This window comes from Sarcophilus harrisii, chromosome 1, assembly GCF_902635505.1.
Source record: "Sarcophilus harrisii chromosome 1, mSarHar1.11, whole genome shotgun sequence".
Lineage (NCBI taxonomy): Eukaryota > Metazoa > Chordata > Mammalia > Dasyuromorphia > Dasyuridae > Sarcophilus > Sarcophilus harrisii.
The window spans coordinates 468632337-468648908 of NC_045426.1; the positions used below are offsets into that span (position 1 = coordinate 468632337).

Consider the following 16572-nt stretch of genomic DNA (forward strand, 5'->3'; position numbering starts at 1 on the left):
TCATTTTTTAATCCTAAATTCACTTGGCAAATTTTCTTTTTTTTTGCCATTTTTTCTTTAAATTTTATACTTAATGATTTTTTTTTTTTATATGCATGGGTAATTTTACAGCATTGAGAATTGCCAAACCTTTTGTTTCAATTTTTCCCCTCCTTCCCCCCATCCCCCCCCCTGGCAGGTTGACCAATACATGTTAAATATGTTAAAGTATAAATTAAATACAATATAAGTATACATGTCCAAACAGTTATTTTGCTGTACAAAAAGAATCGGACTTTGAAATAGTGTACAATTAGCCTGTGAAGGAAATCAAAAATGAAGGTGGACAAAAATATAGGGATTGGGAATTCTATGTAATGGTTCATAGTCATCAACCAGAGTTCTTTCGCTGGGTGTAGCTGGTTCAATTCATTATTGCTCTATTGGAACTGATATAGTTCATCTCATTGCTGGAGATGGCCACATCCATCAGAATTGATCATCATATAGTATTGGTGTTAAAGTATATAGCAAATTTTCTTTTAAAAACTTTTTAGACTGAATTTTCAAAGTAAAGGAAAAGATTTGGTTGCTGCTCAAGTTCTGTGCATGTCAAAACTTTAGAACATTTCCTACATGGAAGTAATTTCAAAGTGTAAGAAAAAAATATTCTATATTGTGGTCTCTCTCTGGTTAGTATTTCAATGAGATTGTCCATGATAACAAATCCTTAAAATCTGGAATTTGGTATTTTTTTGTTTCTTGAGAAAACAACTAAGAAAGAACAGGAATGTGTACTCTCTGGACTGTTGAAGTCTTCAAATCTTACAGGGCAAACTACTCTGAAATTGGAACTATATATAGAGACAGACTTAAAATGTAATTTTTATTTTCTATTCAAATTTCTTTCTTTCCCACTTTTTATTTTCTAAATGTTGAGAAAGCAAGAAAAACAAAACCCATTATAGTCATGTAAAGCAAATGTCTGCATTAGTGGTCCATCCTATACCCCACAACCCTCACTTTCCCCCCCACCCCTCAAAAAAAAGGGAGAGGAAGAAAGAAAGAAAATATGCCTGCCTTCTCTGAGTTCATCAGCTTTTTTTTTTTTTTTTTTTTTTTTAACCTGGAAGTCAGTTTTTGGTGAGAGCAATTAAGTGAATTTGTTTTTTTAAATTCATTTGTAAAACTAGGTATTGTAATACTGAAAATCTCATAACATCTTAGAGGTCATTTAGTCAAGTTCCTGATGCATGCATATTCACCATAACAAATGGCTCTCCAGTTTTTTGCATGAACTCTAAACAAGGAATTTATCCCATCGTGATTCAACCCATTCTAATTTTGTATAGATCTAATCATTAGGAAGTTTTCTATATATTGAATTGAAATCTGACTTGTGCTTTCTATTCATTATATGGTCAATCACATATGAAATCCTTCTTTCCATTTGAGAACCCTCCAAATATTTGAAGACCACAATTAGGACCCTCATAGGTTTTCTCTATCATAGAACTGTAGAATCTAATATTTGAAAGGAACTTCAGAAACTCTAGTCCAACCATGAATAAGAGTCCAGCCTGAGATATACCTAACAAGTGATTATTGCCCAGCCTTTGCTAGATAATATCTGTTCAGGAGGAAACCACTGTCTCACAAAGCAGTCTATATTGGAGAACTTTTATGAGGAGGCAGATTTTCTGTACATCAAACTTTAACTTGACACTCTCCATCTTCTACCCTTTGCTTTAAGTTCTATTTTCTAGGATTGAATAAAACAAATACAATTTTACTTTCTTGTGACAGTCCTTCAAATACTTGTAGACAATTATAGTCTACCCCTCCCACATACCAATATTTTTTAGGCTAAACATCTCTGATGTTTTCATGATCTTGTTTCTTTATAAATGTAGTTGTTCTAGTAACACTATGGTTTGTTACACCTTGAAAATTATATTTTTGTTGCACATTTATGGTATTCCAACCCAAAGGTTTTTATGGAAGTAATTCATGAATTTTTGAAGTAGCTCTTACATGAAGAGTTGTGAAGGAAAAAATTGTTTAAACTTTGAGTTTGTAGAATTACTTACTGCCTACTCCTAATATCAATTAACCCTTACAAAAAATTTTAAGTGGGGATTTATTAGCAATTAACACATTCCTAGAGATGTGGTAGCACTTTACCACTAATACTAGTGACTATTTTGAGCATGTGATATTTGACACATGTAGGGATGTGAAAATTTTCCACATACGTAGAAGCCAGGTACATTGAAAGCTATGGGACCAGCTCTAGTCTCATAATCATAGTTTTAAGCTGAGAAATTGAGATAAATTTTGAAACATACCTTGCCTCCAACCTAAGGTTTCATGACCATTTTCACAATGAGGGACCTTTTTTCTTGAATAGTCCAGCTGAAGCTGTGTCCAAAATTGTTCTCTGCATGCCAGACAGTTTGATACCTCCTAAAAATGTAGCTTTTTCATGTTATTTCAGTGCAAATTAGATAAGAATTAAATTTTGTAGTAAAATTCTGAAAGGTATGTTCCCCAATAAGTAGGTGAAATGGACCATATACAGGGCCAACTAATAGGGAAAAAAATCCCATCATCTATGCTGCTGCATTGCATATCTAAAGCATGAGTGGGCACAATACTTATTTGTTAAGAAATTTATGGTCAGGAGTTGTTTTAGGTTCATAGCAAATATGTGTTCTAAAAGTGTGAAACTGCACTTATTGATAGGATTTTGTGCAACTCTATAGGCCAAGGTCTAGTTAGGGAAGCAGATTTGATTTCAGGGAAACCAGTGCAGAATAGATTGATAGAGCAAAGAGAAAGTCTATCTGATTTGTAAGGTTCTTTCTCATTCCCCATTGGAAAATATATTCCTTCCTTAAAAGTAATAAAGGAAATGGGACTAAGACTTAGGAAATCAACCCTGTGCTTGAAATCTTTTAGTATATATAGTATATCATTCTTTTAGAGTTGAGCAGTATTCAATATTCCTGTCCACAAATCTGCATGATATCCAGAATTGTCACAGTGGCAGGTGCATGTAGTCCCCAATAATCATAACCTTTTTTTTTTTTCCATCCTATTCTCCCAGTGTTTTATCCTTACCGAATGTAATCTTGAGAATAGTGATAATTTCACTTTTTTCTTTATATCTCATGTATGTAGGGAGAGTACCTTTGAAAATAGTAGATGCTAAATAAGTTTGTTGTTAAATTGCCTTGAGTTGAATTCATGTTGGGTCACAAGGAAGAACATGTTAAAAAGGGAACTAGACCACTGGCATCACCTGATAGCATTGAAAGATACATTTTCAAGGACTAGGCATGGAAATAGATGGAGAATGTACAGCTAATCAGTCTTTCACCACAAGCACCTAGAAAGGCCACAACTGCCTTCCCTTGGGAAATGGGCAGGGCAGAAGCTTTAAGTCATAGGATAATGTTGGTGAAAAAGTCCTATTTGAACTCAAGAACATGAGTCTTCCTGACTTCAGACCTAGCACTCTATCCACTGTACAACTTAGCTGTCTCATAGGGTTTAAGTATAGCACCATACAACTCAACCTTCATTTCATTAGGTTGTGAGCTCCACCACATCAGGGATGTGTCTTTTGCATATTTCTGAATAAGGATGGCATGTTTAGCTCTAGGGTATGGCTCCAACGTAAATGATATCTTTGAATGTAAGGGCAGAAGGGTTGAGCTGAGTGTGCCCCAGAGGTGAATATTAGGGACTTCATTTTTATTTGCTGGGTATTTTATTAAACCACCTCTGTACTTCTTTTAGTGCCCATCCTTTTATACCCAGATCACTCTGACTCTCACTGATTGACCTGTAACACCTGCTCATGGTTTGGGTTTTGATGACTCAGAATGAGAATAAATACCAACTGTTTCTTTTCTAGCTAGAAACCCTGAAGGTCTCCTCCCAGACGGATTCTTTTGAATAGACAAGCAAGGCTATCTTTTGCCTCAATTGTAATCTAGCCTCAGATAATGTGATCTTAGTTTAAAAGGCCAAGCTTCCCACTACATCTAGGGCAATCTCCAGTTGTCCTGACCTACATCTTCCCTGGACTTGGAAGGGAAAGTGAGGCTGATGACTGCACAGCTCTGCCTCACTTAAATCCAATTCATTTGCAAATAGAGATATCACCTTCCTGGTGTCATTAGTTGTCTTCCATGAACAAGGACAGCTAGTATCTTGGGTGTATTGGTCTAGAATTTTCTCTTGATCTCTCACAGAATTTTTTTTTTTAATATCTTTGAGAAAAGAGTCATGAGCTCATGAACTTGCCATCTGTTTCATGAACACATGAACATGTTCATATGAATTTGGTATAATTTGGGGACCAAAATACAGGTTACATACAAAAAGGGATTTGAATATTGATATGTACTACAGATTTTAGTCTTTGAATCTTAACCTTCACAAGTCCTTCACAAATCCTATGTATAAATTGTACAGATTGTGATTTGCATTGATAGAAGGAATATACATGAATGAAATCCCAAATTCACCAAAGTGTCTATAGTGCCAATAAATGGCTTATGTGTGTGTAATTCCCCTCTTCCCTTACTTTACATTGTACTGATATTGAGGAAGAGAGGCTATGAATACCAGGTCCCCTCATCCTCCATGGCAGTAGGAATTATTTGTATAGTTAAGAGGTTTGTCTCTTAGGAACTGCCTTATTAAACTAGGGAAATTGTGGATGAATCACTTATTACTGCAATTTATATGTTCTTGAGGCATTTGTGAAGATAGAAATTAATAGACATTACAGTAAAGAAACAGAAAATGTTTTCAAAGGTTGTTTTTGTCTTTCTTAGTTCCTTTTTCTTCCTTTTTTTTTTTTTTTTTTTTTTTTTAAGAGACAGTTGGGGTTATGTGACTTGCTCAGGGTCACATAGGTAGTAAGTGTCTGAGGTCAAATTTGAATTTGGGTTCCCTCCTAACTCCAGGGCCAGTATTCTACCCTCCACACTGCCTTGTCCTTTAAACAAAGTACATTGAGTAACTTAGCCTGTGTAATTTGTCATATTATTCTTTGAATTGTATGGGAAAGTAAAATTCCATGTGTATTGTTGAAATAGATAATTCAGATTATTAAGGGAAATAAAGCAATTTCTTTCTCCGAAGATCTTGAAGAATAGAAAATATTCTTTCCTATTTGTTGATTGTAGTTAACAAGGAGCAAGGTAATGAGCTAGATGATCTCTGGAGATTTCTCCCAGTGTTGCAAAGGGATGTAACAGTGTTATTATTTTTTATTAAATCATTTTTAAAACCCATCTGTGTACTCTTACACTTTAGCTTGTTTATGGCTCTTGTGGATGGAAAATTAAAGCACAGGTGACTGTGCCACAGATGACTTAGTATGTTCCATATCCTCTCCCTTGACACCAATGAGAGCTTATTATTTTTTTATTGGCATCAGCTACAAAGATAGGAACACACATTTCATATATGATATGCTAGACAGCTATGTTCTCTCAGTAGGCAAGTTCTAAATTCCTTTGAACTCTTCAGAAGAAAAAAAATAGAGATGGTATATTTTTTGTTACCAATAGTCTAGAATCTTTTAAAATTCCATATTAGCATTTTTTTTACCATCCCTTATGAACCCCCCAGAAATGATTTGGAAGTTTAGTTGACTTTCCCTACCAGTAAGCTAGTAGTCTATATTTTTATCTAAATATATTTTTGATATGTAAGATATTCTATCCTACTTTTCACTTGGCCTCTTCAAAAAAGCCAGGAAAACTAAGGGGCAGAGGTGAGAAGGGAGAACATCCCAGGCATTGGGGACAGTCAATGCAAAGGCATGGAGATGGAGATAAATCCTCCTATGAGAGGATCAGTAATTTGGCCAATATGGATGGACCAGATATGGATGTAGCATGGAAGGAGACTGGAAAGAAAGGAAGAGGCCAGGTTGTAAAGTGTTTAAATGTCAAAAGGGCTTTATATTTTATCCCAATGATAGTAAAGAGCCACTGGAGTTTATTGAATAGGTGAGGGTCATGATGAGACCTTTGCTTTAGGAAAATTACTTTTGAGAGGACAATCAAAGATATATACTGTTATAGTAGTCCACATGAGAGGTGATATGGGATTGAACTAAGATGGTGATTATATGAGTGGAGAGAAGAGATCAATATATAAGAGGTATTGTAGGGGAAAATATTTGGCAACTGATTGCATATGTAAGGTGGAATAAAAAGTTGAGGATGACACTGAGGTTTGGAATCTGGGTAACTGGTAGTAGGATAGTGGTATCCTTGATAGTAACAGAAAAATTTGGAAGAGGGTTGAATTGAGGGGAAAGATGATGACTTCTCATTTGGACATATTGAATTTGATATGCCTATGGGGCATTCATTCCATTTGATATGTCTAATAAGTAGTTGTTGATGCAAAACTTCAGGAGAGACTAGAATTGCATATATAGATCTAGGAGTCTTCTGCCTAGATGGTAATGAAGTCATTGGAGAGGCTGAGGTATCACCAAGTAAGAAAGTGTAGAGAGAAAAGGATCTAGGACAAAGTCTTAGGCAACCAGTAATTAAAGAGTATGACATAGATAAAGACCCAGCAAAGGATACTCAGGAGAGGCAGTCAAATATAGGAGAAAGAAAATTAAATAAGACAGAAATTTCATGAAAACTCAGAAAAGAGAGTGCAGCCAGGGAGAGAAAGTAGTCACTAATGCCCAATTCAAAGATGTCAAGAAGAATAAGGAATAAGAAAAAGCAATTAGATTTGGTAATTAAGAAGTTATTATAAAAGCAAAGATCCATTTCAATTGAATGATGAAGTTACTGCTTCATTGTTATACTATATAGAAGTATTGATGATATGATAATTTTGAAAAATCTGAAGGGGGAGAAACTAAATAAGCATACATTACTTCAAAAGACCTCTAAATTCTTTGAACCTAAAGGGGAAGCTACTCATTTGTTTTGCTGGAGTAACATTTATAATGATTTATGCTTTTCTTTTACCTTCTTTTTTTTTTGAACAGTTCTTATATTTTCTTCTGTGGCCATGGTGACCAGACAGTTATTTTCACTCCACTAAGAGTAATAAATGACATTTATAAAGTACTTTGGGATTTGCAAAACATTTTGCACACATTATTTCACTTGAGCCTTACAAGAGTCTTGTAAAATTGGTACTACAGCTATTATACAAATGAGTGAACTGAGCTCTTTATGAGTTTTGCCCATTGTCACAAAACCAGCTTAGTGTCAAAGGTAGGATTCAAATCTATATCTACTTGATTCCACATTGAACATTTTCAAATCTATGTCTATTTGATTCCACATTAAATTCCACATTTTATCCTAAATGCCAGAGTACTACTTTAAAACATCTTCTATTGATATAAATATCAAAAATTAAAGATAACTTTTAGGCTTCTTATGGCTAATCTTTTATTCTGATCACTAAATTGAATTTACCTCTCTCTGTTTCTGAGTTATGTAAATCGACTGGTTAGAAAGAAATGCTAATGAGATCAAAGTTATAGCTTTAAACACTTAACTAACAAGTTAGCACCAAAAGGAAAAATCATATTCTGTGATCACTAGTCATCTATGATTACTCTACCAGTACCTGACACAGCAGGTAAAAGATTGTTTTTGTCTTTCATTCTTGAAGAGGACCATCTCATCAGGTAAGTGATAGTATGACATGCAAGTGAATTGTATTTAAATGAGGGAGGGGTGTGTAAAGTCACCAGCCTCACTTTTTCCTCCTGTAAAAGATTGCAGATGACGCTAATGCACACATGCCTCACTATTAGTGGGGGGAAAGTTTTTTTTTTTATATACTAATGGCTAAGTAAAATAATTATATATATGAAGGCTGTACATATAAATTTGTTTTCAACTTTTCATAGTATGATGTCTAAAATAAGATGCAGAACTGTTGAGTATTGGTTCATGTCAATTGAACAACAACAACAAAAAGTTGCCTATATTGAAGTGAACCTGAAAAACATCCAAAAGTATCTTTTGTTGCAAATATAATTAAATTATTACAGGCGATAGTTAAACTGTTTTGGGTATCAGACATATCCAGCATATAGCTGTAATAACAAAATTATGATGATAAAATGTTATATATTTTAAAATATTTGTTATATAAAGTATAACAAATATGAAGTCACTAAGCTCATTGTAACATTAATTACAACAATTTTATGATGTTCCTATGAAACAAACTATTACTTATAACATTGTTTCATTTAGCATGTTTTTATATTACTATATTATATATCATTTTATATACATATTATATTATGTATTCTTTTACATTTTCTTGTCATTACTTTCTAACTTATTATCTTATAACCAAGCATATTACTAATGTGCCAGATTTGCTGTTTTTTCCCATATTGGTGAAGACCATATTGGCCCAAGTATCCTTGTTCCCAATGATATAGGCAGAACATGTCTTTGAAAGAGTTTCTTTTCTGTGTTCCGCCTATTAGAAGGCTAATTCCATAACATTTGCTCCTGAAATATCACTCTGTCCAATTAATTTAATAATTTCAAATGATAATTTTCTTTTTTTGGTCTTGACCTGTTTTTTTCATCTATATACAGAAATTTCTGCGTCTAAAAGTTGTTCATTGATGCATATATGTAGCTCTTCCTAGAGAGTTGTTTAGGGGTATTAAGATATCACTTGGTTTGCCCAAGTTTACACAGCCAATATGAAGCCAAGGCACTCTTCCTCCAATCTTCCCATCCCTACATGGCATTATTTCTGTGGCATTTTATATAAAAGAAAAAAATAGTCATGAATGCCTTTCAGCTTCCCTGAAAATTAAACAAGATTTTTCTTTAGTAGTTTTTTAGCTATATAAGTATTTCCCATGCAAATCAACAAAGAATTATTCCCATTTACTATGTCAACCTTATTGATTTGAGGGTAATTTTATTTTGTTTTCTTTGGTTTGTTTGGCTTTTTTGGAGGCGATCAGGGATAAGTGACTGACTTGCCCAAAATCACACTGCTAGTAAGTCTCTAAGACTGGATCTGAACTCAGGTCTTTCTGGTTCTGGGCTGGTGCTCTGGAAGGTAAATTTCTAGACCTGGAAGTAAGGAAACTGTAACAGACATAATTTCATTCAATCAAATTCTCTCCCTTCTATATACATATATGTAAGAGAAAAGAAAGAAACAATGAGCTAAAACGCTTGTGCTTTATTTTTTGGAGTGTAAAAATGGAAGCAACCTCAATTGACACCATTTTTGTAAACATGAATACTTCAGTAACTTAATTCATTTTTTATCCAAACCTTGATTTTAAAATAACAGTAACTCAGTAAAAGAATTTTCTAAGCAGTGTGTTTCAATGTTATTGCCCACACATTTGAGATTGTTTTATATTAAGAGAACACTGCTTACATATATTGTATATACATATATATGTATATTCATATACATGTGTAGCAAACTTCTTTACACATCTTCTAAAGAATACCTATATGTGAATTTCAATCTATTTTGTGCCCAATGGTAATGGCACAAATGTATGCTGCATTCAGAAGTGAGAGTACCAGTGGAAGGCAGGACTTAGCAGATTTCTACTGAGTAGCTTTTCTTTTTGGAATGACAATTAGCCATTCTTATAAATCATACAAAAAATCCAAATGTTAACCTTTCTTTTTTTCAGTGCTTATACCAAATCAATCAGAATGGAAATCTTCTATAAGGGTAGCTTTTACCTTTGAGAACATGCTGCTATAATTTTAAGAATAAAAATATTATCTTTGTAAAAGGACAAACTATATTTTCCATATTGCTCCAAAACTTCACTAAAGGTGATTGGTAAATATATTTTGGTTTGTGGCTTTAAAGCCCTCTGCCAAAGAAAACAATGTCCATTATTAAAATATGCCTGAGTATTAAGTCAGATAAAGATACTATCATCTCTAAATCTCTTGTCCTTAGATGTGGCTCACAAATTTATTGTTGATTTTGTTAATGTTAATAATAAATACAGTTGAAAATCCTATGCTTCAATGGATTTCTCAGATAAGGACTGAAGTAGATCCTTATAAAGAGCAGAGTTCATAAATCGAGGATATGAGTCTCTGTGCATTAAGGTATAAATTTGAAGTTGTGCATCATCAAATGTATGTTGTGATGGCTCTAGCATGTTCCTATTGATGACTTCTCTTACTCGGGAATCCAGGCTAACCTGTGAATAGAAACAGATAATATTGACATTAGACTCTGAATTGTTCCATTTCTTATCCTGTCTTCATCTTACCAACTTTATTTTCCCATTCTCAAGTCCCTTTTTGGAATAAAAGTAAAGAATTTCCAATATCTGACATTTGTTATTTTCTTAAAAATAAAAGAAAAGGAAAATATAAGTGGTTTGAGTGCTTCATTTGGAACTGGAAAAACTTAATTCTTTTAAAGGTCCTGACCTCTAGCTTTGTGAGCATGAGTTTGACTATGTTGTTTAACCTGAGACTCAGAAATCTCTTTAATTTATACTTAGAAAGTAACAGGTTATGATATGTTGGTAGAGGGAATTGGCATGCAGAGGATATCACATGTCCTTGACATAAAGAGGCAAAATTTTCTTTCTTTTGAAGGCTTTGAAAATTTTTCTGGAGCACTAATAATTAGGTTGCTCTCTCCCCAGGTTGCTGTAGAGTCTGATATACATACATACATATATATATATATATATATATATATATATATATATATATACACACACACACACACACACACATACAGAGAGAGAGGGAGAGAGAGACACACACACACTCCTCTTTGAAGTAGTGAACTAAATAGTCATATCTTAAAGCTCATAGGCATAGTTACATTGAAGGGTAATATATTTGGTAGGATCAATGAGACTAACTGAAACTGCCTTCTATGTTCCCTTTTGCTCATCTATTACATGACAGATAGTAGCACATCATAGTGTAGAGTGCTAGACTTGGAGTCAGGAAGCCCTGGATTCAACTCCTGATTTGGATACTTACTAGGTGTGTAATCCTATGAGACTCACTTAAGCTCTCAGCTTCAGTTTCATTTCTTTAAAATAGGGAAGTTAGACTTGGCCTCTAAAGACCCTTAAGTCTATGATCCTCTCATCCATATTTCATTACATAGGCAAGCCAAATCTACCAAAAGCATGTGAAAACCAAAACTTTAAAAAAATAAAATGAGTACTTTTTCTAGTTCTAGTAGGTCTGTGCTGAAAGAACAGAAGTTTATAATAGTAAGTAGTGATCTGTAAAGTAGTATTACATGCATATACTGTATTTCATATGCAAAATAAATATGGAAATATAATTATCTTTCATCTTCAAGTTATTCGGTGATGTTTTTATTATTAAAAAAAGATCATTTTCGGAGAAATAGTTACCACGGAACACATTTGGCTATACTTTTGTTCACTAAATAGCCAAGAGACACACTGGTATTTAGGTAGAACACCAAGAGGCTCAAAAGCAACCAGAATTTTGAAGGAATTTAATACCCATGCACATATTCTTCATAGGAACTGGGGATGTTGAACTTGTATAAGAAAAAATCTAGTTGGTGGAGAGGAGAACATAATAGTTCTCTTCACATGTTTGAAGGATCGTGTAGAACAAGGGATTATACTTGTTCTATATAATCCCAGAAGGCAGAGTTAAAAACCAGTGGGTGAAAATTATAGGGAAGTAAGTTTTGGTTCAGCATTTATTTTTATTTCTTTTTTTTATTATAGCTTTTTATTTATAAAACATATGCATGGGTAATTTTTCAACACTCACCCTTGAAAATCTTCTGTTCCAAATTTTCCCCTCTTTCCTCCCATCCCCTCCCCTAGATGGCAGGTATTCCAATACATGTTAAAATATATGTTAAATCTAATATATGTATGTAAATCCATATAGTTATCTTGTTGCACAAGAAAAATCAGATCTAGAAAGGAAAAAAAAAAAAAAAACCTGAGAAGGAAAACAAAAATGCAAGCAAACAACAACAGAAAGAGTGAAAATACTATGTTGTGGTCCATACTCAGTTTCCACAGTCTTCTCCCTAGGTGTAGATGGCTCTCTTCATTACTGAACAATTGGAACTGGTCTGTGGTTTAGCATTTATTAAGTGCCCATTGTGTGTTAGAAGCTGGCGATATAAACATGAGAGTGAAACAATTCCTTCCCTCAAGGAATTACATTTTAGTAAAGGGGTGCAATATATTGTTAATTAAATAAGTAGAGCATATAAACGCATATATATTTAAGTGCATATTATATGTATGTATATAAAAATTACACAAGGAAGCTAGGTGGTGCAATAGATAGAGCACCAGGTCTGGAATTAGGAAGATCTGATTTCACATCCAGCCTCAGACACTAGCCATGTGACCCTGGGCAAGTCATTAAACCCTGCTTGCCTCAGTTTCTTCACCTGTAAAATGAGTTGAAGAAGGAAAAGGCAAACCATTTCGATATCTTTGCAAAAAATAAAAACCCAAATGGGGTCTCAGAGTCAAATATGGCTGAAATGACTGTGTGTGTGTGTACACCCAGCATATGCTGCATTACAGATACATATGTAACAATATATAAATGATGTTTAAATGAATATATTTGTATAAATGTGTTGTATTTGTGTCTGCATAATGATTTGAGAAGGACACTATGATCAGGTGAAATTAGGAAAAGCTTTTTGAAAAAAGAAGCAATGTGAGATGAGCCTTCAAGTCAGATATGCGTTTCAAGAGGAGAAAGAGGTGAGAAGAGCACAAACGCAAGGAGGTAAAAGGTGGAAATATCATGGAATGGAATGTCATGTCCTGGGAACAAGTCAGTTTGTAGTGTTCATGAATGTCAGCCTAGAAAAAGATACTAGAGCCATATTATGAAGGGGTCAGTGTATGGAGAAATTTAACAGATCTGCCTAAGAATGAGAAGGGTAGTAAGAGAAAGTGAGCTCTTTGTGAAAGATCTTCTGGCAGAGACTTTCCCACTTATCTAGGATACTGCAAAGGAGATTCTCATTTACTTTGATTTAGATTAAGTCACCTCTGAGATCCCTTTGAGATCTGTGGATTTTATGATATTATAATGCATTATAGAAAGTATTTGTTGTCATGGCTCATAGATTTGAATCCTGGCTCACACACTTACTAGTTATATGAGCATGAGTGAATTAGGTAATCTCTCTGAGCTTCAGTTTCCTTATTTGTAACAATGAGGATAATAATTTTCATAATGCTTCTAAGAAACATGTTTTATAAGATTTAAATTCAATGTACATATGAATTGTCATTATTATAATAAAGCACCATATCCTGGAAATCAATCAAGGCCCTTGTTTGAGATCTCCTGGGCAAGGTGGTCTCCTCATTCATATAATTAATGAGGATAATGGGGAGAAGATCCTTGATCTAACATTGATGAAATTTTAATTAGGTATGAAACTATCTTGCCCTAGGTATTAACTGACCCCCTGACACCATATTAAGGAGAACCAAGTATATGTAAAACTAACTGTGCACCTAAGCTATATCATTAAACTTGGCCTTTAAAAGAAAAGTGGCCATAGATAGAAATAGAACCAGAGTTAAGATGGCCAAAGAGAAGCTTCTTTCCAGTTCCCTGGGCACTAAAGGTGGTAGTGGAGGAGACAATAATAGCTCAGGAGTTCAAAATCTACCTCACTGGGCAAATCACTGACCCTCTCTGTGCCCTGGACACATTTCTTTCCCAGCTCTGCTCCTAACTCTGGACTTAACCATTTTTCTTCATTCCTTGGCAGCTCCTTATTATGTGTTGTCATTTCTCATTACAATATAAGCTTCTTAAGAGCAGAGAGTGAGTAACTTTGTTTTTTTTTTTTTTGTTGTTGTTTATTTATTTGTTATTTGTATTCCCAGGAAATAGTATAGTGCCTCGAACAGAAGGAACACTTGGCAAAAGGATGTAGTCATTGCCTCAGTTTTCCCATCTGCAAAATGGAAATGGGGGTTGCACTGATGATTTCTGAAGCGTTCTCCAACTCTAATTCTAATTTTACTCTAATCTAATTCTAATATCCCAACCAATATGTTAACACCAATTTCTTCTAAAACTCATCTAACAAATTGTCATATATCTGGCCTTTAAAGAGCAAAGTAGTGATTCCTTAGTTCCCCATGTAGATCATTTAACTTCTGGAGTAATCTAGTTAGGTGTTTTTTTTTTTTTTTTTTTTTTTTTTTTTCCCATACATAGCACCTAAATTTGCTGATTTGCAACTTCTTTCTGTTGTTCCCAGGTCTGACCTCAGGCTCCAAGCATAAGTAATTCTTCTGCCATATTTATTCACTTGGAATTTTTGTGGTATATTTCATGTTACCTTTCTAGAGTTTTTGGCCAAGTGAAGAAATTCTAAGACTTAGGACCCTAGACACAGAAAAAGAGTTCTTAGACAATGCCAAGTTGTACCCAACTGGAGCAATAATTGAGGACTCACTTTGAAACAATGCCATAATACAGGAAAAACTTCTGATGCTGCGATCCAGTATGGATTATGCTATTATAGGGCAGAAAGGGATTGACTTATAGTAAATTCAAATGTTTTCCCCTTTTGGAGAAGCTCTCAGCCTTAAGATTCTACTATAAATCTGAAAAACTACATAGGTCCCTGAGGGGAGGTGAAGTACACTGAGAGATGTGGATTTTTTTTTTTTTTTTAAATCTGTTAAGCAAATTCAAAAGTTTTTTCCTTGGGATGGATTCCCAACCTTTAAGTAGTACTGTATGTCTGAAGATCATATAGGATCCTTGGGAAGGTCAAGGAAGGACAAAAAAAAAAAAAAAAAAAAAAAAAGGAAAGAGGGAAGAAAAGAAAGAAGGAAACTGTTAAAATGAGTTTACTCAGGTTCAAAGACAGGAGTTGGACGTATCTTCCAGAATGCTGAATTGAAATGTGGGATTAGACCTCTAATGTCAGAATAAAAAAAGTATATATGCCTAAACAATTGGAAAAAGTATATTATCAAGTTGACTGAAATAGTTAAACTAATAGAAATAGTCTAGAGAATTATCCCCTACCTCTTTAGGAGAAAGAATGGAAATATAATCTTCATAAATCAGCCTTGCCTTTTCTTCTATAACACTTTTGTTAACCTCCTGTTTCAGTTCTTCACAGGCCATCCAAAATAGCATATTTTCTTCACTGAATTCTGTTCGGAGGAACTCCCGGAAAATATTTCTTCCCGCTGGAGTGACCATTAACTTGTCAAATGATTGAGCCCAGGCATTCACTTCTTCCAGAGTAGGTGTGGGGCTTAGGAGAGACCCCACCCCCACATACAAACAAAACAAAAAGTAGAGAGGAAGAGAAATTAATAATTGTTTATCTTATTTCAACTGTTAAAAACAATCTCCCCCAACAGAAAGAAGGAAAAGGCCTATTTAATATAAATTTCTCTTATCCTTGGGCAATTAATGCATTTCAATGTGTTATTTCCAAAGCATCTGAATGAATTATTTAGGTAGGACTAAAATATCTGCAATCCAAAGTTGTTGAATTATTCCTTGGAAATGGATATTTTGACTATTAACATCGGCCTTCAAAAAAGGAAAAATGAATTTTGTAGTTTTGTATGTTATAAAACTATAGTTATTTCTACTTTTTCTCATTCTATTTTTCATTTATTCAAGAGTACAGAGGATAATATATTAGTTTCATATTTGAAACAATTTACTTTTGTTTGCATATGAAGTCATAATTGTCAACAACCATCATTCTAATGGTTTTCTTGAAACTTTTTCCCTCAACATACTTACATTTTAGACTACATACAGTTGGAATTTGGCAGCTAAGAGATTCAGTGGTTAGAAGGTTGGATTTGTAGTCAGGAAACCCTGATTTTGAATCCTGCTTCAGACATACTAGCTGTGTGATTATAAATTTTCCTTTTCTTCTTCTAACCCTATTTTCCTTATCTGTGATAGCATTTTACCCAAGGTTGTTGTAAGAATCAATGTAAAGCACTATATAAATTAGCTATTACATTTGATAAGACAACATAAATTTGTTGCTAAGTGGGACAATGGGACATAAAAGTCATTTTTTTTGGAAAGCAAATCTTTTTTTCAGTCCAGCACAGCTTGGGGAGACAGAGAGTTCTGTAGATGTTGCTGACAGTGTCCAGGAATGCACATTGTGGAGCATCCACTACCCCAGGGGCTAAAAGAGAGTGAGACTAGGCAACAGGGCAGGGAAGAGATCCTAAGGGGTCCTTGAATTAGTGCAGCGTGAAGGAATTGGTGCCACCTGATAGCTCTACAGTTCACTATCTAGATCAGGGTCACAGATCCAGGGCAGAAAGGATGAGAATGGTCCCAGAGGAGTTGTTGCTAATAAGGACCTAGCTATATATTGAACAAGGAATAAATTCTGGAAGAAAACAATAGCTCTGATCTTCACTTCAGAGTGAAGAATTGTTTCTAGCTTGTAGTCCAGGTACAAACTTGCAGTAGAATTACCAGGACAGACATCCCAGACCAGAAGGGAGCCTGCAGTTCAATTGCTCTGAATCCACAGAAC

At 34.3% G+C, this 16572-nt stretch overlaps 1 protein-coding gene across 1 annotated transcript in view; it reads right to left on the bottom strand.

The window, feature by feature from the left end:
• Positions 1-9691: 9691 nt before the first annotated feature.
• The window catches only part of RGS20 (regulator of G protein signaling 20), a 78048-nt gene continuing 71167 nt past the window's right edge, over positions 9692-16572 (bottom strand). The window contains exons 4-5 of the mRNA XM_031946401.1: positions 15072-15306; positions 9692-10216 (exon numbers count right to left, since the gene is read on the bottom strand). Coding sequence (XP_031802261.1) covers positions 10028-10216; positions 15072-15306 — 424 coding nt within the window. The 3' untranslated portion in view covers positions 9692-10027. The remainder of the gene's footprint in view (positions 10217-15071; positions 15307-16572) is intronic.